The 27,519-nt window shown below is 40.3% G+C and overlaps 1 protein-coding gene and 1 long non-coding RNA gene across 6 annotated transcripts; one reads left to right on the top strand and one right to left on the bottom strand.

The window, feature by feature from the left end:
• Positions 1-275: 275 nt before the first annotated feature.
• Positions 276-26,873, bottom strand: slc2a11b (solute carrier family 2 member 11b). 5 transcript variants are annotated; one of them, XM_042101821.1, is made up of 13 exons: positions 26,484-26,873; positions 24,408-24,506; positions 23,347-23,507; positions 22,749-22,873; positions 22,484-22,613; positions 22,109-22,257; positions 21,660-21,847; positions 21,214-21,324; positions 20,412-20,513; positions 20,041-20,116; positions 19,653-19,780; positions 19,163-19,295; positions 13,215-13,323 (listed from the first exon to the last, which is right to left on the bottom strand). In XM_042101821.1, exons 1-13 carry the CDS (start codon positions 26,565-26,567, stop codon positions 13,283-13,285), a joined length of 1,527 nt encoding a protein of 508 aa, XP_041957755.1. In that variant the 5' UTR covers positions 26,568-26,873; the 3' UTR covers positions 13,215-13,282. The 5 variants fall into 5 exon arrangements, with proteins under 5 accessions (XP_041957751.1, XP_041957756.1, XP_041957752.1 ...); XM_042101817.1 differs by lacking the exons at positions 13,215-13,323; positions 19,163-19,295; positions 19,653-19,780; positions 20,041-20,116 and adding exons at positions 276-876; positions 1,573-1,700; positions 1,865-1,940 and having other exon boundaries at positions 26,484-26,872; XM_042101822.1 differs by lacking the exons at positions 13,215-13,323; positions 19,163-19,295; positions 19,653-19,780; ... (8 more) ...; positions 24,408-24,506; positions 26,484-26,873 and adding exons at positions 276-876; positions 1,573-1,700; positions 1,865-1,940; ... (7 more) ...; positions 8,054-8,152; positions 8,795-9,056.
• LOC121715836 lies at positions 8,110-13,167 on the top strand. Its single transcript, XR_006033687.1, has 3 exons — positions 8,110-8,233; positions 11,745-12,584; positions 12,697-13,167. It is a non-coding gene; the product is annotated as an uncharacterized LOC121715836 (long non-coding RNA).
• Positions 26,874-27,519: the final 646 nt, after the last annotated feature.

The raw sequence follows: 27,519 nt of genomic DNA, 5'->3' as shown, positions 1-27,519 counted from the left end.
TCGGTTTAGCAGTTTGCAAACAGAGTGCATTACCACCATCTGCTGCACTGAGGTGTAATGGCAAGTGTACCCTGTAGCCTCATTCTGGCGGCCGGGTGAATAAGGCGAATTACCTATTTCCAAATCATGAACAATTTATTTCATGAACATGAATTTAGGCAGTGTCTGAATGACCAGCGGTTAGTTAGAATGACCCAAGCAATAACCATCTGGAGGCTGTGAAACTGAAATGATTAAATAGCCTAGGTCACATCTTTATGAAAACATTGCTTTTATTGTCATTTTCCTCCACTGTTATATGGGAATATGGTTATAATCTGTGACTGAGAATATAACTGCATCTAAAGTGAATGTGGTCTCTTTTTTAAAAATCTTTGTCATACATCATACAAATACCGTAGAGATCATTACAAACAGAAGATATTATAAAAAAGACAAGAGACATCTTAGCCTCAACACTAATGTCCAAACTAAATGTCATCCTTTTCCAGAAGAAAAGTAATCCTTTGTTGTATTTTATGTCTGTTAGCTGATGATTTGAGTTAGTAAGATTATGACAAGGAAATTATTCCTTTTATCAGTATATGATCTTTTTGCATTAACACGACTTTGTTAAGTTTTCAAGTAAACACCAGAGACGCATGTTAGGCTGCATCAGAATGGTAGTTCTCCTCACAGAGAGGTCGACAACAGAGTTGTTCCTGGCCCGTCAGCCCCATCTACTTTGCTTATCCTCTTCTTACCCCTGGACTGGAACTCTGCATGAATCTGCAGAAAGGTTTTATTCTTGGTTTCTGGAACTATGAGGAATATAAAGGTCGCCACCATGACACAGACGACCAAGAAAACGAGGAAGCAGTACTGCTTGAGCCCATTCTGAAAATGAAAGTGTGAAAAGACTAGAATAGTTAATATGTAGAATCACCAAGATGCTGACAAACACGACAAACCATTTTACTTGTGTCTTCAGCATTTTGCGCTCTGGTAGTGTGACGGGGAAATGACAAAGATGGACTTTAACCTTGTGTTGTTTTTGCTTTGATACTTGTGTTTCTGTAAGTGTAAGATCTTAAACTTTTGAAAGAACTCTTCTGTTAAAGCTTAACCTAGTTCATAATGTTCCTTATAATTGATACTTCTATTGCCTTTTGAATTCATTCTTCCGTTGGAGACTAACCTAGTTCTTAAAGTGCTTTTCATTTGATATTTCTGTTCTGGTTGGTGTGCAGATGGCAAATCATGTGTTGTATGACGATAGAAATGTTCTTAACCCAGTTTCAATGTCCTTGGATCTGTATTGATACAGGCATGTGTGTGTGCAGGGAGGTGTAATGATACAATGATGCAATGATACTATGATATGATGCCAGGTATAAATGTGTGTGTGAGAAACACTGATTGTCTCTTTGGTGCACAGACTTTGTTTCTTTATCCTGTTTGCCTGATGCATATGAGACCTCTCTGCAGAGATTAATGAAATGAGAAAGACAAAACCTTATCTCAGACTCTCAGTATTTATAGATCTTTAAGCAAAATTTCTTCCACAGTAGTTATCATCATACCACCACTTACCACAATAAATGGGAATGCCATGCCAATTAAGAAAAAGCTCAGCCAATTAACAGAGCCGCCGATCATGTAGGCAGCAGGACGCCCAGTTTGCGTGAAGAGCTCGGCGGCCAATATGTTTGTGACGCCACCTAAGACAGGAACATTAATACTTTTATCCTCTGCAACATGATATATAAAGTAAAAATGTTTCCACTTTCAGTGAGGTCAGTGGCTGAACTAAGATCATAAACCTAGTACACTTTTTGTACTAAGAGAAAAAACACTTAAAGTGTATTTTAGTGCATGACTGCACCTGGTCCCAAGCCAAAGCTGAGGATGAAAGCGAAGACACAGATCATACTGAGATACGGCACCCATGGGCTGACATCCTGAGGAGACAAAAGAATTATCCAGCATTTAGGATTCCATTATGGTTTGCCACACACACAAACACTGGACTTCAGAGCAAGGCTGCTATACTACAATCCATCACCACTGATACTGACAAATTATTGCAGTCACCAATGGGAAAACAGAAGGTACTTAATCATAGCCGACTGTCTTAGGGGTGGGCCAGCAATGGGCAGAGTTCAACCCAAACGTGGGCATTGTCTGTTAAAAATCAAACAATTTTATATAATTTTAATAGTACTAATAGCATATTTTTTTACATTCGAAAGCATTTTTATTGCGGCCTATTTTGATTTCATTTTTTCTCCATTACCAAATAGATTAGGCCTATTCAGCTCTGGGCAAATCCCGGTTGCTCTCTGCAATTAATCATCTGGAATTTCACTGTGCTCCGGAACCTTCCAAAAACTAATCTTATTCTGGCAAGCTTTGCAATGTAGAAAACACTGTGAAATGCTTTACTTGAAAGGTGAGCGTGAGTGTGAAGCAGATACACCAGACGGCCATGAGTGAGTATCCTCCGATGATAAGAGCTCTCCTCCCCAGCGATTCAATCAACATGCCCTGGGGGGGCAGACACAATGCATCATGCATCACATGACATTCCAGCCGACTATCAGTGAAGAAATAATATGCCTCCTGATCAAGTCATTTCCTTCCTTCTCACATCAAGACTTTTGAAGAATCTTCACCCCATGTGGTCTGCAGACAGTACACTGTGCTCATTTTGTGCTCGAGTGTGGTCATGTTTTCAGAGCTAGGACAAGTTATAGTGTAGCTACAGAACATGCTCGGGGCTATTCTAGATGAATCTGCAATTGTCTAAAATCGCTCCACTGGATGTGAGGTTAATCATTTACATTTTAGAAGATTACGTTTGTAAGCATTTCAAATTAGTCCAATCCAAGTCAACTTACACAGGTGAGGGCAGTCATACACTCACAAGCCCCGGTACCTAATGTCACATATGGTATCCTTTGCTGTGGAATTCCTGCCTCGGTGAAGACATAATCTGCATAGAAATAGATCTGTGAATAACAATATACTATTTTAATTATTTGAAATACAATGATGATAATAAAACATTAATAATGACCATCTACCGGAAACAGTGGTACTGTATAGTGATAACTAATGGGCAGTGAACAAATGGGGGAAATGGGGCCTACCTAAGGCTATCTGAATATGATCAACAGCTTTTTATCTATTATATTTAATATTTCATAAACTGTTTCCATTTGCTTTGAAACCTGCAAATGATTAGGATCCTGTAACATGCCAACTAAAAATTATGTTAGTATGATATTTATATTTCATCATCTGTGCAGTGGACACTAGTTGTCCAGGCCAATATTGGGGACCTTTAAATAATCATGAACTGTCAGTAACCAATACATTTTAACAACACACTGATCTTTCATCTGAGTAAATAAAACAAACAGCAATGATGTGACTAGTTGTGGTCAAAGACCATGCCACTATGTTGGACAAGCAAAATTACAACAAACATTACTGGACAGAGTCATACAGCGTTGATGCCATTGAGCTGCTGGAAAATGTTAATGAAAATAATGGTGACGAGCTGCCATCGGAGGCTCTGGTCAGAGAAGAGTTCCCAGGGCTTCTTAGGTTTGATTCCAATAGCATTAACTCTCTCTCTTTCAATGTCTGCCTTCTCTCCATGGTATTTATCTGCACCATGAAGCTGTTTCAGTGCTGTGAAAAAGCACAAGACATGGCACATTCCTCAGCTCACAAGTTCTTTTTTGGCCACATTTTTTTTGTTCTACTTCGCTGGGTTAAGACTTTACACTGGCATCATTTCAATTTAGCTGAGCCTATTTTATTCAAGACTAAAACCACTCTTTAACTGTCTTCAAATCTTATACATGTCGATACAATTGACTGAATCCCTCTGAATCTCTGAGAAACTGTTAAAGACCCACCACTCATGTCCAATCCCAAACCCTAAAAACTCATTTGATTTTATTCTCCTTTTTTACTCCTGCTTTGTTCTTCTGTCACTATATCTTTAGTTGAAGAGACTAGTGAAATGGAAGAATATGGTTTTACTGTACATCTCCAGCAATGGACTTTTCTTTTTATCTTAAATGTCAATTAGGATGAAATGTTCTGACAAAACAAATTGGATGCAGATGCAAACAAAAATGTAAATGCATGAGAATGTTATAAACTTATAAACTCACCAGATATCATTCTAGATGCGGAATATTTGGACCCTGCAAAAACATTTCAACCATCACTTACCTTTATTGCACGCACGTTCATCTCCTTTGTCAATCAGTAGGTAACGGGGACTTTCTGGAAACCAGGGCAGAATGACCAGCTGAATTGCTGCTGGGACGCAGGTGGTGGACAACAAGATGGGCCAGTACCCGTCTCTCCCAAGCAACTCTCTAAAAAAAAAGTCAGCTGAAGTTACAGTGTGCCTATATGTGTGTGTGTGTGTGTGTGTGTGTGTGTGTGTGTGTGTGTGTGTGTGTGTGTGTGTGTGTGTGTGTGTGTGTGTGTGTGTGTGTGTGTGTGTTATACTGTTTACTGATGTATAAATGAATGAAGGCCAATACTGTATAGGGATATCAGAGACATCTCATCTGCACATCTATATGGCTAGACATTATTCACACAGATCACATAATAATAAAACAATATGAATTGAATAATATCATTTTTAATATTGTTCTGACATGTTACTTCATATGATAATCAGGAAAAAAGTATTCCTTTTTCCACTATCACCCGACTTACTTCAGTCCCACCACCTGTCCGGTGAAGATGCCCCCTGTGATGAATATTGACGTGCCCATGGCCATGGCTCCACGCAGTGCCCGTGGGGCAATCTCACCCAGGTAGAGGGGCTGCACACATAAACTAATACCTGCCAATTACAGACCCAGAAATTAATTCCTTTATCTTGCTCATGTGATTGTTCATTGCAACACATACAAAGCAAAGCAGGATAGCACCACAGCTATTTACAACTACGTTTGTGTTTTGGCATAATTAACAGCATTCCTGCTGTACATATTTTGCCCGAAATCCAATTTTTTTTGTTAATACTGAAAGGCTGAGAGTTATTAAAATGATTGAAAAACTAATAATCTGAGTCTTAACATTCTGCTTTTTGAATAGTCAAATGTAATTTCCATGTTGAATCACTTAGATGGTTTACCTGCATTTACACCTGTTAGAAAACGTCCAACTATGAGCAGTTCAAACAAACCAGTAGGACTGCTTATACCCATAAGAAAAGCGGCCAGTATAGCAAAGACATTGTTGATTAACAGTGTCCCTTTCCTGTAAAGGGAGAAAAAAAGTGTGGTCTGAGATCATTATCAAATACAAGTGATCTGAGTGCTGTAGTGGAGTGGTAACCGGGAGGATTGGGAGAATTCCCAGTCGGCCAGTAACATTTTGAGGCCAGACTGATTACTGTGAGCTTAAAAAGCGCACAATATTGCTTTTTGTATCAATTCTTTGCTGCACCCTCCAACAGCCTGGACTGTGCGATCGCAACTCCTCACTCACTTCCCGAAGCCCCTCCCCTCAGCCCTGGTTCATAATGTGGAAACAACTATACCTGACATGCAGGTATGAGATGGGACTACTGAGGATTTTAGATGAGCTGCCAGGATATGTTTCAAGTAGACACCCACCCATTACAATAGGAATCAGGCCAAGTTGGGTCACACTTCTATCAACACCCCCCATTCCCAATTGGTATCAGTGGCACAGAAGCTTCCTGGTAATATTCCGGTAATACTCACTCTCCCACTCAGCCCCTGTCTAAGTGAGTTGGTTATTTTACTCATTTTCTCCCCCCCAAAAATATGTATGACATTAGGCTACTTATCATCTAGGTCTGTTTTGCCATTTGTCACTGATCTGTTTGCTTTAATCCTGACTAGTGCTTCTTTCACTTTGTCACATGATGTCTGATGTTGGTGAGGAAAAATAAAAAGTCATGACTTCACAGGTGAAAACGTTAGTTGGACCTGAAGAAACACAGGGCTGACTAAAAGGCTACAGTACTTAGGGAGAAAGAGATTGAGAATGCAATTGAATTCAGCTTGAGTAGTGGCAAGTGGAGCTAAAGACAACAGAGCGTGAGTGAGAGAAACATGAACGGTCTTTTTTACCTGACATGCTCACTCACACAGACAGGTCTGTGCCTGGCGACTTGGGTCAAACGTTGACCTACCCAGGAGTGGACAAAGGAATGGGTCTAAAAGACTTGTCTGTCATGGTCTAGGAAAGAGCTAACCTGCCTGCTTCTACTGCAAGAAGCCAAGTCGGAATGTCTAGCTTTCATAAATGAGGTGAAAGCAACCAACCTGCAACCGTATATAACAGCTGTTTCTCTTAGACTAGATACTTTCACAGACTGCTGAATACATTCCCGGTGGTGTGAGGACAATGGTGGTCACACAAATTATATTCTCTTCATCACTGAAGAAGAAGTCAAGTGTCCCCACTGGGCCAACACATCTCCCTCAGTTGCAGATGAACAGACAGATGGAGTGAATAGTGAGTAAGTAGTGTACCATCTATTTTAATATCAGTGCTGTGTGTGCAATATGTCTACACCAATGCAATGACAGACTGGGATTGTTACATCCTGCACATTGCTCTTGATTCCATGGTGTTTTTTTTGTTTATGTGGAATTTATAGCCATTTTCTTTCAATTATTATTCTGTTTTACCCTATGTGGGCTTTTTTCTCTCTCCTCATTTTTCTCCCCTCTCAACGTCATAGGGCCATTCATTTGGGTACCTAGAGCAGAGGTTTCCCAATTTAAAACTGCTGAGGCCCAATTTAAATTCTAAAACTCTTCTGTGGCCCACATATAGAAATAAATAATGACAAGGCAGCTGGAACCTGCCACAAGTTCTCTGTCTCTCGTGTGCTCAAGATGCGTTCCCAATGAAGTGCTGCATGAGTGGAGATGCATGGTGTCAAATGTGCATGATGTGCGTGGTCGGATCGGCAGCACTGGTTTTAATAAAGTAATTTAGGCTACGTCTCGTGGCCCACCTACAATGCCTTGACGCAGCCCACACTTTGGGAAACACTGACCTAGAGGATGAATTGTCTAATTAGGACCATAAAGTAAGGAGAACTTTATCAAAGGAATCCCTGATAGCCTATTTGATATTTGAAGCGGTTTTATAACATTATCCTCAGTGGTGCACGAATTTGAAGGTAATTGACTCAAGTGAAATTGTGTCATATTGAAAGCTACAAGCAAAATATAATACATTACCTTTGTCGGAGCATTTATAACAGATACATTATATCCATACTGAAACGTCCCGCCGATGCAAGCTGCCCAAACAGCCAACAGCAACGTTTTGCTTGGAAGCTAAAATCCCTCCATTGAGTGGAACTGGCAGATTATTATGAAAGATCTATCCATCCACAGGTGCACTCAATGCCTGTTTACATGACCCTACATTGGTTATAAAATGTTTGGTCAGAAAATAACATTAAATCATAGTTACCTCCCACACTTAATTGCCAATGTCCCACCGACCAATGAACCGACAAGCCCTCCGATTGTGAAAATAGACACAGTGACTGACCACAAGAGAGTAAGCTTCTGCTCTGATATGGCAGTTTGGTATCGCTCCATCCATGTTTCATTCATGAACGACTGTACAGCCTGATAATGAGTGGGGGAAGGAAGAGAGAGAAAGAGAAAGAGAGAGAGAGAGAAAGAGAGAGAGGGGGGGTGGCATGACGATTAGCAGGTATCTTGCAATTAGGAATTAGGAAGCTTTGGCTGTTTTGGGTTACACCTCTGTACCATGACTAAACACTGGCTGACCTCAAGTATTGCATGTGACTGTCACAGGCGGCTTTCCAAGATGATGTGACATTTTAGGAACACAATGAAAACTGTAATCCTATTATGAGTAAGGAGAACTTTATCAAAGGAATCCCTGATAGCCTATTTGATATTTGAAGCGGTTTTATAACATTATCCTCAGTGGTGCACGAATTTGAAGGTAATTGACTCAAGTGAAATTGTGTCATATTGAAAGCTACAAGCAAAATATAATACATTACCTTTGTCGGAGCATTTATAACAGATACATTATATCCATACTGAAACGTCCCGCCTATGCAAGCTGCCCAAACAGCCAACAGCAACGTTTTGCTTGGAAGCTAAAATCAAAGGAATGCACAGGGCAGAGCGGAGACTGAACAGAAGTCATGACATCTTTAGAGAGCAAATTATAACCTACGGTATGTACAATTATCTTACAAAAAGACATTTAAGGCTTTACATGTGATATCGTGCATATTCTGGAGGCTATAGACAAAAAATGTTGAGTAGGCTACAACTTTATGCATCGACATGATACCGTTATATGACTACATTTAGACTATACACTATGTTGCCCACTTACACCTACCTTAATTTGCTCATGTCTGTCTTTCAACAAAGGGAGTGACTCCATGATATCTCCATTATCCCTTGTCATTTTCAATAAGTGCGTGTGTGCTGTTTTTCTAAAATGTCTAAGATATACTAGTGGCACATCTTCAAAGACTTGCGCAAGGTCACGATGCACAACTTTTACGCAGAGGATAATACAACTACTTGTTTGGCTCAAGGTCCGACTTTTTAAGAGGCATAAAATAGCATTTCTTCTGCTTTCTAACCAGCGTTAAGTCTCTTCTTCTGCAATCACAGAATGAGAATGCTGCTCCACCAATAGACCGGGGCAGTATCACTGTCTGATACTATAAAGTTTAAGACTGTAAAATACTGTGCTGAAACAAACAAACAAGAAACAGAATTACCTTGGGCACACCCGGTGATTCTTCACTGGTACACATTTCAAGATTGCCTCATTAAAATGAGGCTCGAAGTTTTATAATAATCAATTTAATATCAATTAAATTAGTTCAAAAGGCCTATACCGCACGAATTCTAACTTCATTTGACTAGGCTACCTGTCAGCAAATGGAGGGCTGCTGAAAGAAGGGGCGCATAGCCTAATAGTCATTACAGTTAATTTAGGTAGCTAATCTTAGCAGACATCTCACACCCTCCCTCTCTCTTTCTCTCTCTCTCTCTCTCTCTCTCTCTCTCTCTCCTCCTGTCTACAAGTAACAATGAGCCCATGTGGATCTTGACACTCAAATAAGATTTTTCCGAGAAACATCCTATCCCATTGACCTTATGTTTTATGATTCATAATTAGCTTGCTTTGATTACAAAGACCCCATTGTTTCTCAAGTCAAGTGACCTGCAGAGCCCCTAAGCCTCTTTGGGGGCATGCAGTATAAACCCTCATCGATGTAAGAAATACGTTTCACATTAACAGAAGTCCATAAAGCCGGCTAGAAAACTCCACATACGGAATACTTTTCAGAGGTATGCTATAGTCATCGATCATGGAGTCATAGTTCATAGGCTATGCTTTTATTTTGATGTGGGTAAATAGGCATAGTATACCTACTAGAAATTGAACAAGTGTTTCACACAGTGCGTGCGTCAGAAAACATGCACAGATGCTATTCCAAACTCGAGACCACACAGCGACCCCAGTATCCCCGTTAAAGACAGCATGTAATGTGATCATACACAAGTGTAATAGTCCTGGGTCATTAGTCTCAGGAAGTATGACTGCACTTTAGTGTTTGTTTTGTATGTCCGATGGCAGAAAACTCTAGTCGGAGGAACCCCTTAATGAACCTGCTGGTGCACACCACGCTCCACAGCTGTTGAAGGCTCCCTCGTTCTCAAAGCTTCGCAGGCGTCAAATTCGACCCTTCGTTGAGAACAAGTGTGAAAAAAGGTGCGAAATAATTGAAACTGAAATAATTTGGGTTTGAATTAAAGCATCAAAATGGGACTAACTCTGTGCCCTTCACAGGGCAATAAGTTAGTGTTAATGAACAGACTAATCCAAAGTCACATGACGTTTTATCAGACATACAGGAGCCTGGCATGGCTCCAGCATGCAGAGGTTCCATAGTTTGATCATCGCATAATTCCAGATATTTGTTATTTCTTTTTTGGCCTTTTAAAGACAGGGCAGTGGAGAATGACAGGAAGCGAGGGTTAGAGAGAGTCAGGGGTGGTATCCGTAAAGGACCACGGGGCGAGAATTGAACCCGGGTCGCCGGCGTACGATGCAGGTGACCCAGCCAGTTGCGCCCAACAGTCGTTTCTATCATACTTGAACTAGAGAAATGTGTAAAAATACAACTTGACTATTCACATCGGACACACTGAAGAAGGCACAAGCATCAGTGTTGATTTTTGAAACACAGTCCAATAAGATAACAATTTTACCATTTCAATCCATATGTGTGCCTGGATCAGACAGAGAGCTGTTAGAATGCAGTTTAAAGTCATCTTCCCTTCCCACTGGAGGTGCTACCACACACTGTGGCATGCAGAGTCACGGGGCCATTCAAGTTGAACTGACCTTGAGTGCAAATGTCAGTTTCAATAGAGTCTGATGAAGATGTGTTGAATGCCAAACTCTGTTGCAAGTTGTGAGGGCTACACAGGGTTGAAGATCCCCTTTGGAAGATGTGATGTGTGGTTTGGTGTGGTGTCAAGCCTTTAGTCACTAGTGACTAAAATCTGATGCATTGGCTATATTCCCATGAGCCTTTGCCAGATGAACACTGAGATCATAACAGCAGCTAACGGTGTTGGCAAACGTTTTCTTAAGGAGTGTTAAGTTTAGAGACCAGAATTTGGAGCCTAGTTGTATCTTATGTTATGCTTTGAGACGAACCATGCTTTGTGAATACTAACATTCAGCATCAAAGTTATCTTCCTTTAACATTGATGTTGCAATACAAAGTACATCTGAATGCTTACTTTCAGTACATGCCACCTGAAATTACATGAATATTTCATATAAACTTAACTTAACATTTTTATCGGAATTACTTGATCAAATTGGGTAATCACATCATGAATCAGTTTTGTAAACTGAAAGATAAATGCTGGACTAATTGCAGATATTTCATTCATGTGCAACAAATTTTTATTTATTTATTTATTTAGTCATGGTCCCTGAATTCTCCCAATTGGTTTAGAGAATGGGTGGGTTTGTACCACTTGGGAAGTTCCTACGTTATTAAGATGTTTTCTGTTACTTTTACAATTTTAGAACATATTGATCATGCCATAATTACTGGCTTCACAATTGTTCAATGTACCAATGGGTTGTTGTTCAACTATACCAGAGCCAGACTGCCCTATACGCACACTACGCACATTATGTAGGGCCCCCGCAAAATAAATCAGGGCCCCTCGCCTCCCCCTTGAATCAAGTTTAGTGAGAGTTATATTGTTGATGACCAGATGAAGCAGACCGCAGAAGACAAAAACTCCATGCGAGTGAACTGTGGGAACAGCCGTTGGATAAACTTATTGTGTTCCTCTTCTGGTTTGATGTCAACAAATAATAATAGCTGATCTGCTGACTTGCATCTCTCAACTCTGTGTCTGTAACCAGGCTATGCAAATATTGGCAAACATTTATCTGATAATAGCCTAGTTCCCTCTATCTATCCAGTTAGTTCACATCATGTTTGCTTGTCATCTGTGCAGAAATGAACATTGCATGACACTCCTCTGCTTATCCTGTCTTTGGGTAATGCGAAGGCTGATGCTGCTGCCAAGGCCGCAGCCGCTCTGACCCTCGATGTGACAAAAACATGTCCTGTATTAACCACTTCTCTCCCACAAGACTTAATTGCTTTACAAATATTTGCCACTCAGGGAGAATGGAAAACCTGGTGCCGTGATGGCTGTATCCTTTCAAATGGGGTCTGGAAGAGAGCTGATGGGAAGCCCTGCATACCACGTCACTTTTTTCCACATTTTGCTAAGTTAACGTGTGGGTTGGACAATGCGCCAAAAGGCGGGATGTTTGAAAAACATTGGTTCACAAAAGGTTTTACTGCATATGCCCACGCATACTGTCTACCTGGTCCCAAGCCAAAGCTGAGGACAAAAGCAAAGACACAGATCATACTGAGATACAGTATCCATGGACTGACATCCTGAGGAGACAAAAGAATTATCCAGCATTTAGGATCCCATTACTCATGCCCCCCCCCCCGCCCCATACACACACACACACACACACACACACACACACACACACACACACACACACACACACACACAGTAGGTCTGCAAGATTATTGATGGTTTGAGATATACACCTCTGAACTGCTGCACTACACTGTGAAAACACAGTAAGGTATTTATCACTAGTGATCCTGACAAATTATATATAGTTCTCGCAAAAGAAAAAACAACAAAACACAAGTGGGGTTATTAATTATACTCAAGGTCAAGGAGCTGGTCCTCCTTTCACCAGAGAGTTGTAAAGCTATTCACATGAAGCATGTGAGACAGTCACAGCGTCAAGCAGAAGCACCAGAGGGCCATCAGTGAGTATCCCCCAATGATGAGTGTTCTCCTGCCCAGAGATTCAATCAGCAGACCCTGGAAGACACAACCATATACTTGACATTCCTGCTGACAAACTGAGCAGACATAACATTCCTCCTGCTTGTGCACTGTCCTTTCTATGCCCATCAGGACCCCTGAGTTCCTATGAGATTATGTGCCATCAAAATTATTTAGAAAACGTTATGTTATGGTACAGTAAAAAGACTCTTGAGGGTGTCTTTTGATTTTGTACAACTTCTTCAACTATGAGGTTAATACATGGGGGCGGGCTATACATGGGAATTCTTCTTCATTCTTCTTTAAGATTAAAGCATGATCTTTGCCTATTGAACACTACAGTTAATACGTGGTCATGGGTATAAATGACCCTCCACCGGACAAACATAAGCCTGATCAAATATAATCAAGTGGACCTAGACAGATGGAAGCAGTGAAGAGTTCACATAATCCACTGCCAAGTGTCACATATGGTATCTTATTTTCTGGAATTTCTGACACAGAGAACACGTAATCTGCATAAAAATGTATCTGGGGAAATAAAAGCACAATAAAAAGGATGACATTAGGAGCAGAGATATAAAGTATGGTCCTACAAGCTGCATCCACACACTCATTCTTCATCTGACTGCCATTTTTATGATCAGTATATATTTTATTAACATGACAGATAATGCCATTGAGCTGCTGGAAAAAGTTTACAGTAGGATAATGATTGTGAAGACTTGCAAGAGATCTTGCAAGTTCCTGGATCAGAGACTCTGATCCAGGAACAGTTCCCAGGGCTTCTTAGGTTTGACTCCAAGAGCATCAAGTCTCTCCCTCTCAATGTCTGCTTTCTATCCGTGGTATTGATCTGCACCATGAAGCTGTTTCAGTGCTGTTCAGAAACACAAGATGGCAGACATTCCACGGCTCATGAGTTCCGCAGACATTCCAAGGCTCGTGAGCATTTGAGACCCAGCTTGCTCTCTGTTAATCAGTTTCAATAGCACTACTAGTGTAAAAGTAGTAGTACAACAGGCCTTATGTTCCCAGAATTGTTTTGAATACTCTGTCAGAAAACCATGCTGACACAATGGCCCAGATGAAACATTGTCACATTAAAAAGAATAATTGACTGGCATTCTAGACAATGTACAGTTGCAAGGAACTGTGGGTGCAGATACTGGTCTCTTACACTTGTAACATTTTCAACATTTAAGACTCAGTTTTCTCTCTGTTAATCAATACCTCTAATATTTCTACAGGTGTACCAGCACAGAGTGCTGTTTGTGCACTAACTGGTTACACAGAAGTATCAGTATAGCTTTCCTTATCCTTGTCACACGCACACTCGTCCTTTTTATCTATTAGTAGGTAACGGGGAAACCAGAGCAGAAGAAGCTGCATTGCTGCTGGGATGCAGGTGGAGGAGATCAGGAGGGGCCAGTACCCCCGCCCCCCCCCCCTAATAACTCGCTGCAGTACATATTAAAGTCAAAGGATTTAGTGGGTTTTTGTAGGTTGTTGCTATCAATGTTAGCTGTGCATATTAGGCCTATCACTCTGTGAACTAAAGAAATATATTATTATTAATAATAATAAAGATGATATTCCTACAAAGCCATTATTTAACAACACTGTCAAATTATTTTCCCCTCATAGAATAATCAACAGTCAAGTCAAGAGTCATCCACCATTGACTATTTTGACACTGGGTTAAAACAGCCAACAAGTAAACAGCCAAATGCCACATTTGCTTCAAGGCATAGGCCTACATAATTCATCTATCTACATCTCCTTATAGTGATCTTGGTTTAACATATAAATATAAACTTCAAAATACAGTAACCATGAACATCAAGAAAGTAAATTGGGATATCATTATGAGTCGTTAAGGAAAAGTTATTTGAACATGAGTTACTTTAGAACTAACCTTTATCTTGGTGACCATAAGGTTATATTGGGATGTCATTAGCAGGACACCATTTACTCAACCCATTACTCAACACCACCATCTACAGGCTGATGGGTGTGTTAATTAACATTACTTTGTAGAAATTTGCTTTCACTTCGACATTAAAGAGGGATTTTTGTAAATGATTGTAAAAAAAGGCCAAATTAAGTGAGTGGGTGAATATTTTTTATAGGCACTGTAATCAAGAATTTCAATGAAAACCAATTGTATTTCCATGTGGAAATTATGACAAGCATTTTACACATCCTTACCCTACTGTAGGGTGAATTTACAACTGCTATTATATCCATACTGAAACGAGCCTCCAGTGCAAGCAGCCCATGGTAGCTGAAATCAGAGGGAAGTTGGGAATCTAAACCCAAAAGAATGTACCAGGCTCATGCACATCAAGACAAACAGCAGTTGTGACTGGCACAGTGCAGGAGTACATCCGTAAGAATGTAACCATCCATCCACCAGCTGCTTCATTTGGTTTTACTTACTTGTGTTACTACAGCCCCCCACAGTAGGAACTCAATGCAAGAGAAGGCTTAACTTTCTAATAGAAACTCTTGGATCATTATTATGCTTAATTATTACGGTGGAAAACATTTTTACGTTTATGGGAGCAGCTTTACAATTTACAAGCACACAATTACATGTTATAAAACAAAATGACAATCTAAAACAAATGTACAACCCTGTAAACACTTTTTTACTTTTACTTTTTTTGCTTACAAACAGCAAATTTACACGCACGCACGCACACACACACATACACACACACACACACACACACACACACATGAACACCCACACTCACACATACTGTACACACAGGCACAAACGCATGCACACACACACACACACACATACAAGCATACACAAAAGTTGCAAGAGCAGGGGGTGGAGCTGTTGAAGACAAATTGACAAGCGTGATTTATTTTCACGGAGAGGATATACGGGACTGAGTGGCGATCCGCTATAAGGTAGGCTACATCTAGTTGTTATGAATATACTCAAAAATACCTTACTTTGTCCATGTTTTTCTTGAACAAAAAGATGTTTGCTTCCATTTTATTTCCTTTTCATTTTACTGTAATTTTCTTTAGTGTAGGATACTTTCAACACGAGTCCACTGTTAACATACGTAGTGAATGATAATAAATATTTTTTCCCAATATGAAACCAACATGTACATGTACACGTGTACATCCCTCACCCTATGCTACAGACCTGTTATTTATTTTCTTATTTCATCACACGTCAAAACACACACACACACACACACACACACACATATCTGACTTTCTCCAACTTTTGCACATCTCCACAGAACTTTTTATTTATTATTTTGATTTCTCCTCCATCTACCCATGTCCTTGATTGCCTAGCCTTTCTGCAACCCCCACCCCCATCCCCAACACACACACAAAAAACACACACACTTACATCATCACTGTCATCACCTCACATACATACAGCACACTGCTTGCTACAGTAAGCCTCCTCTACTTGCTGCACACTGCCCCCCCTCCCTACATACACAGCACATTGTCTTCAGGATCTTCTCCAACACACATCCTCTACATACTTACAGCACACTGCCCCCACCTACCCACACACACACTACACACACACACAGTCACTGCTACACTCCCCTCCCGCCCACACACACATCTTCATCACTCACATACATCATACATACATTACTCTGCTTGAAATAGTAAGTCCCCCCCCCCCCCCCAATACACAGCACATTGTCTCATGCGGAAGCTTCTCCAACACACATATTGCACACTGCCCTCTCCCCACATACACAGCACACTATCCCATCTCTCCCCTGTCATCCCCCCAACACACACACCAAGACCCCTGGCAGTTGGGTTAGCCCCTTGAGCCATGGATCTGCCCAAGGTTTCTTCCTTGGTAAGGGAGTTTTTCCTTGCCCCTGTTGCTCTTGGGTGCTCCTTGTTGGTGCCCCCCCCCCATTCCAATCCTCCCCCACCTTTCTTATGCAGCCCTTGCCACTTAATCTACTAAACCCCTCTTCTACTGCACTTTTTACCCCCCCCCCCCCCCCTTTGCACAAATAGGCTGACACCAGACATAATTTCACTGCATTTCTTACTTCCAGTAACTATATGCATGTGGCAATAAACTTCCTTGTATCCTTGTATACCTTGTACATAAAAACACTTGAAATTCAATTACACCAAAATGTAATCTGAGAACCTGTCACTTAGCTTACATATAAACTCCATCAGATTTGCCACACCTACTGTAAATAATATATAAATAGGTTTATCATCAGGGTTGGGTAGTAACGGATTACATGTAATCTGGATTACGTAATCAGATTACAAAAATCAAGTAACTATAATCAGCCCAGATTACAATAAAAAAAATGGTGTATCAGATTACAGTTACATCATTGGGGATTACCTGATTACATTTTATCATGCAAATAATGCAACTTTTTTATGATGATAGCCTAGCTATCTTTTAATTTGACAAGCTTCGGGCTTGCCGGTTCGATCCCCGACCAGTAGAAAAAATGTGGGCTCTCCCATGCCCACATCCACGGCTGAAGTGCTCTTGAGTAAGGCACCTAACCCCTCACTGATCCCCAAGCGCCACTGTAGCAGACAGCTCACTGCTCCGGGTTGGTGTGTGCTTCACCTCACTGTGTACTGTGTGCTCTGTGTGCTTCCTAATTCACGGATTGGGAGACCAAATTTCCCTCACGGGATCAAAAGAGTATCTATACTTACTCACTAACTTATTTACTATTGGGGCAGGTCTCTCGGCACACTGCCTGATCTTTTAATCTTAATATAGCCTCTTGTTTTAGTGTTACCGTTTACTTTGTCACCAGGCCCCCCTGGTTGAAAAACATCCCAAAGGAATAATTTTCTCACCCCCACAATTGAAATGGACATGGTGTTATTCAATCTCAGGCCATGTCCCTGGGTCAAAAAAATCCAGCGAAAGCTAAATTCATTGTCCAGGTGTGCCCTTATAAAGGTTAAGCTGAGTTGTGCATGTTTGGAGAATAGTGATCCATGATCACATCCATGATGACTAAGTGATCAATTTTGGGATGGGGTGAAAATTTCAACCACCAAAACACCACCCCCAAAGTGGAGAATAGCTATAGAAATGTATTAGTTTTGGGTGTTTTTCAGACAATGGGACCTGGTGACCTTAAAGTAAATGGTAACACTAAAACAAGGGGCTACATTAAGATTTTTGAAGGAAAAGATCAGTTATTCACACAGGAATGCTTTACTCAGAGCAAAGAGATTTCTTAGATGTAATGAAATAATAAAGAGAAAAATAGAAGGAGAATTCTTTCATCGATTCAGTGGTGGTGTCTTTTACTTAAGGGACATATTTATTTAAGTAATCTAAAAGTAATCCTAAAGTAATCAGATTATGTTACATGTTTTTGGTAATCCAACTGATTACGTTACTGATTACAAAAATTGCCATGTAATTTGTCAGTAATGGATTACATTTCAAAGTAATCTGACCCAACCCTGTTTATCATGTACATAAGGTTATTGAAAGTCATTGTCTCAGTAGTTTCACTGCCAATTTTGTGATTTTGTGAGTTTAAGGTGTAGACTACTGCCCCTCCCGTTCTCTGGTGGTGTGGCAAGTGGTTGGGTATATACCAGTGCACGGAAAGATCCGTACACTACCCTGGAAAATCCATCCAAGGAAATATTTACCTCAAAACAGTATCAATAATAGTATAAATGGTATTCAGGTTTATATTAAAATAAATGTAAACATAATGAATAGATGTAAGTGTTATAAGAAAGACAGAGGTGTATCACCAACCAAAACTACAATAATGTATTGAAAAAATTATTGGATTTGTGATTTTGTTATTGGATTCAGTCATTCAAACATTATTAGGGTAAGTGTTGCTTTTTCCAGGCTCTGTTTTCGATGGTAACCCATTGTCAGTCAATAGTGAAAGTAATTAACTGTTTATATGTGTAACTGTTAACTGTATACCTGTAACTGTTTTGTCTTTGACTATGACACCATGGTGAAGTTAGTTTCACTTAGCCAATGAGTTCAAATAATAGGCTAAATGAGTTTGTGCAAATGTGCTGCTGACTATAAAAATACTGATGCGTTGTTTGAAGTTGCGCTGATGTTATGCCCAAAACATACCCATGACTGATTAAGAAACATAGGAACACCTTGTTGCGCCATCCACCCGACGTTTGATAACAAAACCACCCAAGACCATGGGTTTAGATTGCTAAAATAAGGCCCTATAACTGTCAACTGTAGGTAGATTGCTACTGATTGTTACCAAGGTTTCTAAAGTCATTTTTTCACTGCGTGGTATTTGCTCAACTCGCCTCGACTCGCTTTTTTGGTTTGCCATTAGCAAAACTGGTTCCTGGTATGGCTACAGTATGTCACAACAGGATCTGGACTGTAATACTAGCAGTACACACTGTTATATGTAGCAAGTGATTTTGTAATGGCAGATCTCCTATTGTATATCATGGGAGCTGTAATTCCTTACAGAACCATAAACCATTCATTAAAAAAGGACATTCTCAGTGTTCATGTCTTTATTTCTTGATCACATGAAAAAACTAACTTTTTACGATAACCAAACAAGTAGGCCTACGCACAAGTAAAGACATTGGTTACATAATTGTGAGTCCCCTTTGCAATGAGTGAAATTGCTAATTTTACAAAGAAGTTGACAATAGTGATGCTCCAAGCCCGTCCGCACCTTTCTTACCCTTGGACTGGAACGCAGCATGAATCTCCAGAAAAGTTTTGCTCTTGGTTTCTGGAACTACAAGGAATATGTAGATGGCCACCATAGCACAGACGGCCAAGAACACCAGGAAGCAGTACTGCTTTAGCCCACTCTGGAAGAAAAGCATAGAAGCCTATTAGCTATTTGGTTAACAAAAGAACAGATTAAACATTACGATTACCATAATGATGCATGACAATCCTTAATTCAGTTATATCAGTTAGACTTTAAAAAAATCACAAGCTGTTTTCTCAAATCAAATATTTTGAGCAATATGTATATCGTTGAGGTCTTTTTTTCTAAGGATATGAACACTTTGTCACATGTGAGGTTGTGATTTGACTTGGCTGATCAAATCAGACCTGTGATCATAGTGATATTTACTGTAAGTCTCTCTTCAGTTCAGGCCAAATACAGAAACCATGAAGGCAACACAATGACCAGAAACACCTGCCCTGTATGCACCTACCACAATGAATGGGAAAGCCATTCCAATGATAAAGAAGCTGAGCCAGTTGACAGACAGTCCGATCATATAGGCAGCAGGGCGTGCGGTTTGGGTAAACAGCTCTGTAGTTAAAATGTTGGTGACGCCACCTAAATCAGAGATACGGCAATATTCACATTTGGTGTCCTTAAATTACATGCATTATCTAAGCATTATGTTTTTGTTTTGGGATTGCCATTTAGGCTAAAACATGTTGTGCTTATATTCTGATGTTGAACTAACTGAAAAATGTTGATTTTACTGTATTTTAAAATGCACTTAAAGTGAGGTCAGTGGCTGAACTAAATCTAGTACACTTTTTGTACTAAGAGAAAAAACACTTAAAGTGTATTTTAGTGCATGACTGCACCTGGTCCCAAGCCAAAGCTGAGGATGAAAGCGAAGACACAGATCATACTGAGATACGGCACCCATGGGCTGACATCCTGAGAAGAGAAAAGAATTATCCAGCATTTAGGATTCCATTGCTCATGGTTTGCCACACACACACACACACACACACACACACATACACAGAGATAGAGAGAGAGAGAGAGAGAGAGAGAGAGAGAACTGGAGAAGGACTCAAGATTGTAAAATAACTCCATCACTGATACTGATGATTAATTATGGGTCTCGCCAATACAGCAAATGCTGGTAGTTTATTCATGCTGAGCAAATCTCTCTGTCTCTTTCAAAATCTTTCTTTTAACACAGAGCCGTAAGTGTGAAATGACTCACCTGGAAAGTCAGAGCCAGAGTGAAGCAGAAGCACCAGAGGGCCATCAGTGAGTATCCCCCGATGATGAGTGCTCTCCTGCCCAGAGATTCAATCAGCAGACCCTGGAAGACACAACAGCTCATATCATGTCACATGACAGTCCTGCTGGCCACCCGCTCGTGCCAGTCTACCTCCAGAGTCCTCTTGACTCTGAGGAAGAGGCAGTGCGTCGAAACGTCAGTCGATTGTGCACCACAATAAAACAAGTTCAAAAGTTCTGAGTGCTCCGGTCATCCCTGGGTCTAGTCTCTTTGAAGTAGCCCAGCCAGTCTCTCTGACCCTTTGGTCCTGGACTGTGAGCACCGAAAAGGCTTGAGCGCAAGTGACACCCTTCTTACCAGTCTACCTCCACTTTGATAAATCCATGGGCCGTTCTGAGACCTCGGGAAAGAAGCTTTATTGATCCCCAGGGGAAATTCAAGAAATTATGCTTATTACTGAGGACAAGCAACAGTTACTTCATGGTACATTACTGTGGAACATGAATCACTCATGATTGTCACGTTTATCTTCCTTTGGCATCTGTCATCTGATCTCATGGTTGGCCAACTGAATTCCACATTTCCCAAGGGACAGGTGAAACTAATCTCCTCCTTCTTACCACTTTCCCCCTTCATGTACTCACCCTTCCATAATCGTCTCTTTTTAAGTCTGAGATTTTGTCACAGTTAATGTCAGAGAAGCTGTGTCACTACACAACAAACAATCTTCTCGGCAACATACTAACTAACATTGTTAGATTACTAAAATAAGTTGACTTACACAGGTAAGAGCAGTAAAAAGCTCGCATAATCCAGCGCCAAGTGTCACATAAGGTATCTTATTTTCTGGAATTCCTGATTGGGAAAACACATAATCTGCATAGAAATAGATCTGGAACAGGAAATCACAATAAAATAATTACATTAAAGACAAGACATATTGCTGTATGAGCTGCATTCCATTCTTACATAGTTGTGAGACATTATTATATTTATCATTGACCCCAGTGATGTCCTGTTTAGTGATTTAGACACAGTTATTTATTTACAACAGATATTTATATGCAGTCATATATACAACAGATACGATTTCAGGACTAAGTACTGTGACATTTTATTAACATGAAAATTTGATTTATTACAGTAGGCCTGTACACAATGACTTAAATTATGTCTCAACACCATTGTCTTGGTTATAATACTGAGTCTGATATGTCTGAACCGCACCGCATTGATGCCATTGAGCTGTTGGAACATGTTTAGGATAATGATTGTGAGGAGCTGCCAGCGGAGACTCTGATCCAGGAACAGTTCCCAGGGCTTCTTAGGTTTGACTCCAAGAGCATCAAGTCTCTCCCTCTCAATGTCTGCCTTCTCTCCGTGGTATTGATCTGCACCATGAAGCTGTTTCAGTGCTGTTCAGAAACACAAGATGGCAGACATTCCACGGCTCATGAGTTCTTATTCACTAGATTCTCTTCACTTATGTTCCAGGAATGAAAATGTGTTTACTGTTCTGAGCACTTTGACACAAAACCATGCTTACTGCAATGGCTCATTCACTTATAAAAACTCAAACTAGACCGCATTCTAGACAGCGTACACACGACCACAAGGAACTCCACGTGCAGTGACTGGTCACACAGAAGACTCAGTATAGAAATAGCTTCCCTTACCCTCGTCGCACGCACGCTCGTCCCCTTTGTCTATCAGTAGATAACGGGGACTTTCTGGAAACCAGGGCAGAAGAAGGAGCTGCATTGCTGCTGGGATGCAGGTGGTGGACAACAGGAGGGGCCAGTACTCCTCTCCCCCCAATAATTCACTGCAACAAGAGTCAGCTGATGTTAGTGAGGTAGATTAAAAACAGAACCGTTGCCTGGTCATGCATGGGTGATGTATTTCACATGGGGGAATGCACAAAGGATGTTTTTGCAGTATGTTTTTGTGGGCTGTTCTTATCAGTCTTGTGTATCAGTCCATGAGTCAATTCAGTGTGACTGGCTTTTACCAAATCCAAGAGGTCAGTTAACCCCTTGGTCCTTACTTACCGCAGTCCGACCACCTGACCCACAAAAATGCCCCCTGTGATGAATACGGAGGTGCCCATGGCCATGGCTCCACGCAGTGCACGAGGGGCAATCTCTCCCAGGTAGAGGGACTGGACACATGAACCAATGCCTGTACATCAGAGGGACAGACTCAAGAATAGCCAATTCCTGAAAACTCCAAAACTTTTCCTTCAGCCTTTGTTATCTTCCAAAAATATTTTGCATTGGTGAAGACAAACCTTTTTGAATTTGTCTGAATAATTACCTGCATTTATGCCAATTAGAAAACGTCCAATGATAAGCAATTCAAACAAATGTGTAGTCTGGCTTATTCCCATGAAAAAAGCTGCAAGCAAAGCAAATATGTTGTTCATCATCAATGTCCCTTTCCTATAATAAAACAATAACAGAACAAAGTGAGTATGAGAAGCAGTATCACAAGGACTACTTTGATAATTTGCCACTCATTACCAAGTTCAGTCAAAAATTAATTTCAAATTCATTCACCCACTAATGTGTTTTCTGTGGACAAAATAATATTTTGAATCCAACACCATGGATTTAACTTGCTCATGACACTCATGCAGTATGTACCTGCCCTGCTGTCAAACTGAGCTACAATTCCTAAGAGCAACCAAACTGATTGAATAAAAGTGAATGATACGTATTAGCTAGTTGGCTTTACCTGTAGGAGAATACTGTAATAAACAGACCTTAGTGTGACATTCTTTTTATGGCAATTCAAATGTTAGATTACAGCAGCTACATCTTATGTGTCTGATTTGTAGCCTATTACATATGGTAGCCTAGATGTCCTCATCAAGGTCATTATGAAAGAGGAATAAAACATGACTGTGCAATACCTTCCATACTTGATCGACAATGCTCCACCAACATACGAGCCCACAAGTCCACCAATGGTAAAAATAGATACAATGACGGACCAGAGGAGTGTCAGCCGCTGCTCTGATATCTCCGTGTCGTATCGCTCCATCCATGTCTGGTTGATAAATGTCATCACATACTGAGGAACCAGAGACAGACAAGGGGGTCATTGGATAAGAGAACACCAAAGTCCATACATCAGACCATGAATTGCTGTTAGCACAGTTGTGCGTCACGCGCCTCTTCCCTGTGACTAAGCAAAGTCTGACCTTCAACAGGTCTACTTCATGTGACAGTCTGTGACGAAGGCTGTTATTATGGTTAAGGATGTGCTTGGACTTCGTCGCTATTGGCCAAGTCAGGCACGGGGAGTCACACTATGGACATTAGGGTTGTGTGAATTGCCCTATAGGAATGGTGGAGCTCCTTCTGAGACATTCCAGGGATGGGTATTGGACATGCATTAGAGGGTAGGCCACAGGACGCATGGGTATTGGACATGCATTAGAGGGTAGGCCACAGGAGGCATGGGTATTGGACATGCATTAGAGGGTAGGCCACAGGACGCATGGGTATTGGACATGCATTAGAGGGTAGGCCACAGGAGGCATGGGTATTGCACATGCATTAGAGGGTAGGCCACAGGAGGCATGGGTATTGGACATGCATTAGAGGGTAGGCCACAGGAGGCATGGGTATTGCACATGCATTAGAGGGTAGGCCACAGGAGGCATGGGTATTGGACATGCATTAGAGGGTAGGCCACAGGAGGCATGGGTATTGATGGAGTGGCTATCTGCAGAGCATGTGCTGAGACCAGGCTGGCTTCAAGACCTACAGTGTACAGTATATGTGATATATCATATGTGATCATTCACAATATGATATATGTTTGATGCATGATGTATGTACCATATGATATAATGATTACGATATCCAATCATTTTCAATTATAAGGAATTTTGATTTGATCAGGAAATGACAGAGAAAATATTAACCATAGCAATCTCAGTTAAAATGATATCCCAAACATATTTACCTTAGTGGGTGCATTTACAACAGAGATGTTAAATCCATATTGAAATGTCCCTCCGATGCAAGAAGCACAGGCAGCCAAAACCAGTGTTCTGCTAAGAGACTAAACAGAAGAGAATGATTCAATCCCAAGACAAAGTTCATGCAACACTGACGGCTTGTTTTTAAGTGCAGTGATCATAATACAAGTTCCTGTAAGTCAATACTAACATACATTTAAGCAAATGCAGTGGTCAGGGAAATACCTCTCACCACGAGAGGATTGGCCTATATGATAGTAGGTAGGAAATATTTGATGATCAAGATACAATTGCCATACAATTTGCAATCTAGGGTGTAACATAGACCTTTATTATTTCTGAGCAATCTACAACCCCAAAACAGAAAAAAAGTTGGGACGTTGTGTAAAATGTGAATAAAAACAGAATGTAATAATCTGCAAATCTCTTCAACTCATATTTAGTTGCAAAAAGGACACAGACAACATATCAAATGTTGAAAATGGCAAATTTGACTCTGTCATGGAAAATATATGTTAATTTTGAATTTGATACCAGCAACATGTTTCAAAAAAAGTTGGGACAGGGGTAACAAAATGCTGGAAACATGAAAATGGATGTTTCACAATTAATTAGGGTAACTGGCAACACGATTGGGTATGAAAAAGAGCATCCCAGAGAGGCAGGGTCTCTTAAGGCTATGATATGGTCTTGCGTCTGTGTCTGCAAAGTAAAGATGTAGGGGTGTTCATCACTCTGTGCAAACCTGTGTGCACAAATGATGAAACAATATCATTTTAATGCTTCTTAAAATGAAATTGTGAATCATTTACAGGCACTGCATCAACACCAGACCTGTTTCCTGACCTGTCATTGCATGGGCTCAGGAAAACATCTGATAACCATTGTCTATGTGTACAGTTTGATACTCAATTCAAAAACTGCAGCCAAAATTGTAATGGCTAAAATTGTATTGAGACATGATACAGAAAATACCACCGTCTTATCTGGGCCTGAGCTTGTTTAAAATATATGGAAATATGGAAAAGAGGTATATGGAAAAAGGTCCTGTGGTTAGACCAATCAACATTTGCCATTCTATTTGGAAATCATGGACTCATCTGGGCTAAAGAGGAGAGGGCCTATCCAAGTATCCAACCTATCCAACTTGTTTTAGTGCTCAGATCGAAACCCAACATCTATGACGGTGTGGAGGAGCAATAATGCCTACAGCATGGGCATCTTGCACATTCAGCAAAGCACAATCAATTCTGAATGATACAGGTTTTGAGCAACATATACTGCCATCCAGGCAATGTCTTTTCCAGGGAAAACCTTGAATATTTCAGGAAAACAATGCCTAAATGAATTCTGCACATATTTAAATAGTATTTCTCCATAGAGGAAGAGTCCAGGTGCTAAGATGGCCTGTCTGCAGTCCACATTTGTCAAATTAGGTGCATAATGGAATGAAAAACATGACTAAGCCAAATACCCCATACTGTTGAGCAACTAAAATCCTCTATTGGGAAGAAATGGGACAACACTTCATTCTCAAAACTCTAGCAAATGGTCTCCTCAGTGTTCCTAAACATTTACAGAATGTTGTTAAATGAAGAGGTTAGGCAGTGAAGCATGCTCCCGCCCCAACTTTTTTTGAAGCATGTTGCTGGCATCAAATTCAAAATGAACATATATTTTCCATGAAATAGTCAAATTTTCATTTCCAACATTTGATATGTTGTCTATGTCCCTTCTGCTGCTAAATATGGGTTTATGAGACTTGTATATTATCACATTATGTTTTTATTTGCATTTTACACAACGTCCCAACTTTTTCTGTTTTGGGGTTGTATGATGGAATGTAACAAATCATGGATTCAAAGACCAATGTGGAGTACAACTGCAGGTATAAAGATGAGTTGACTATTGATGGAAATATAAAATAACCATAACATTGTGATGTCAAGGAAATGTCTCCTTTACATCAGCCAATAATAATAGGTCTCATGCTATCTCATCAGTATATCATATAGAAAATATGGATTATGTTGTAGTAAATTTGATGAAATTTGGCTTACCTCAACTTGCACATGCTTTTCTTTGATATCTCTGAGCAAAGGCTCCGTCTCCATCATATCTCCATTTTCTTTGGACTTTTTCATTTTTCATGAATTTTCCTTTTGTAGCCTACTAATATTTGAGTGTTGTGAGAAAAAAAGTCTAGCTGTGCCTCTTTTATGTACAGAACAACACAATCAATCTCTTGTTCTGAGTCTGAGCCAAACTTAAACAGCATACAAATTGCAAATTATATGGAAAGAAAATTTCCCCTAGGGTCATCTGCATAGTATGTCTATGATCAGTTCAAATTTTAACAAGTTTGTCTGGGTTCACCCAGGCTAAACTGTACTTCGAGTGTTCGAGTGATTTTTTTTATCATATTCATTGAAATCGACACTATGCTCCGAAAGAACAACATAAATCAGCCGGTTTTAGAAAAAAAAACACTTCTACCTCCACCTAGAGCCTGTTATTTGTTTTGCAAAAATCCACAGCTCCCGGTTCTTCTGGTCCAATAAGAGCAGGGCTGTGTGAGATCTGACTGTCAATCACAGTCTGGTGCAGTTTGGTGCGCACTGACGAGCACAAACTCGATGAGAGGGTGCTCGGTGGTAGTGGGGGAGGGGCATGAGAGTTGCAAACATTAAAACAAGTTCCCTCAAGTCTTGCCAACTACAGCTTTAATATACAGAAAATACAATATTTTGGAAAAAGTATGCTACATAGGCCTACTGCACTTTGCTGCATTTTACTTCATATAAATAATAAAAATAATATTTTGTCCCGTAACTGCAGTTAGGGCATACATTTAAGGGAAGTGTTAAACAAAAATATAAATTAAAAAATACACCCAGCAATACACGTAAACGTGTTTGGTTTAGCTAAGGCCTATATACTATTGAGTTATACTATACTAAAGTTCCTCCTCCTACTCAAGCTCGTAGCACACATTTCACACTGTTCCTGCTTTACCTATCCTTTTAGCAATTACTCTTTTTCATTCTTTTATTTCATTTACAAGCTAGATTAGCAAAGACAATGAAACCAGTTAAA

Source organism: Alosa sapidissima, chromosome 8, assembly GCF_018492685.1.
Source record: "Alosa sapidissima isolate fAloSap1 chromosome 8, fAloSap1.pri, whole genome shotgun sequence".
Taxonomy (NCBI): domain Eukaryota; kingdom Metazoa; phylum Chordata; class Actinopteri; order Clupeiformes; family Clupeidae; genus Alosa; species Alosa sapidissima.
The sequence above is the reverse complement of the archived record's forward strand: the minus strand, read 5'-3'. Positions and strand labels throughout refer to the sequence as shown.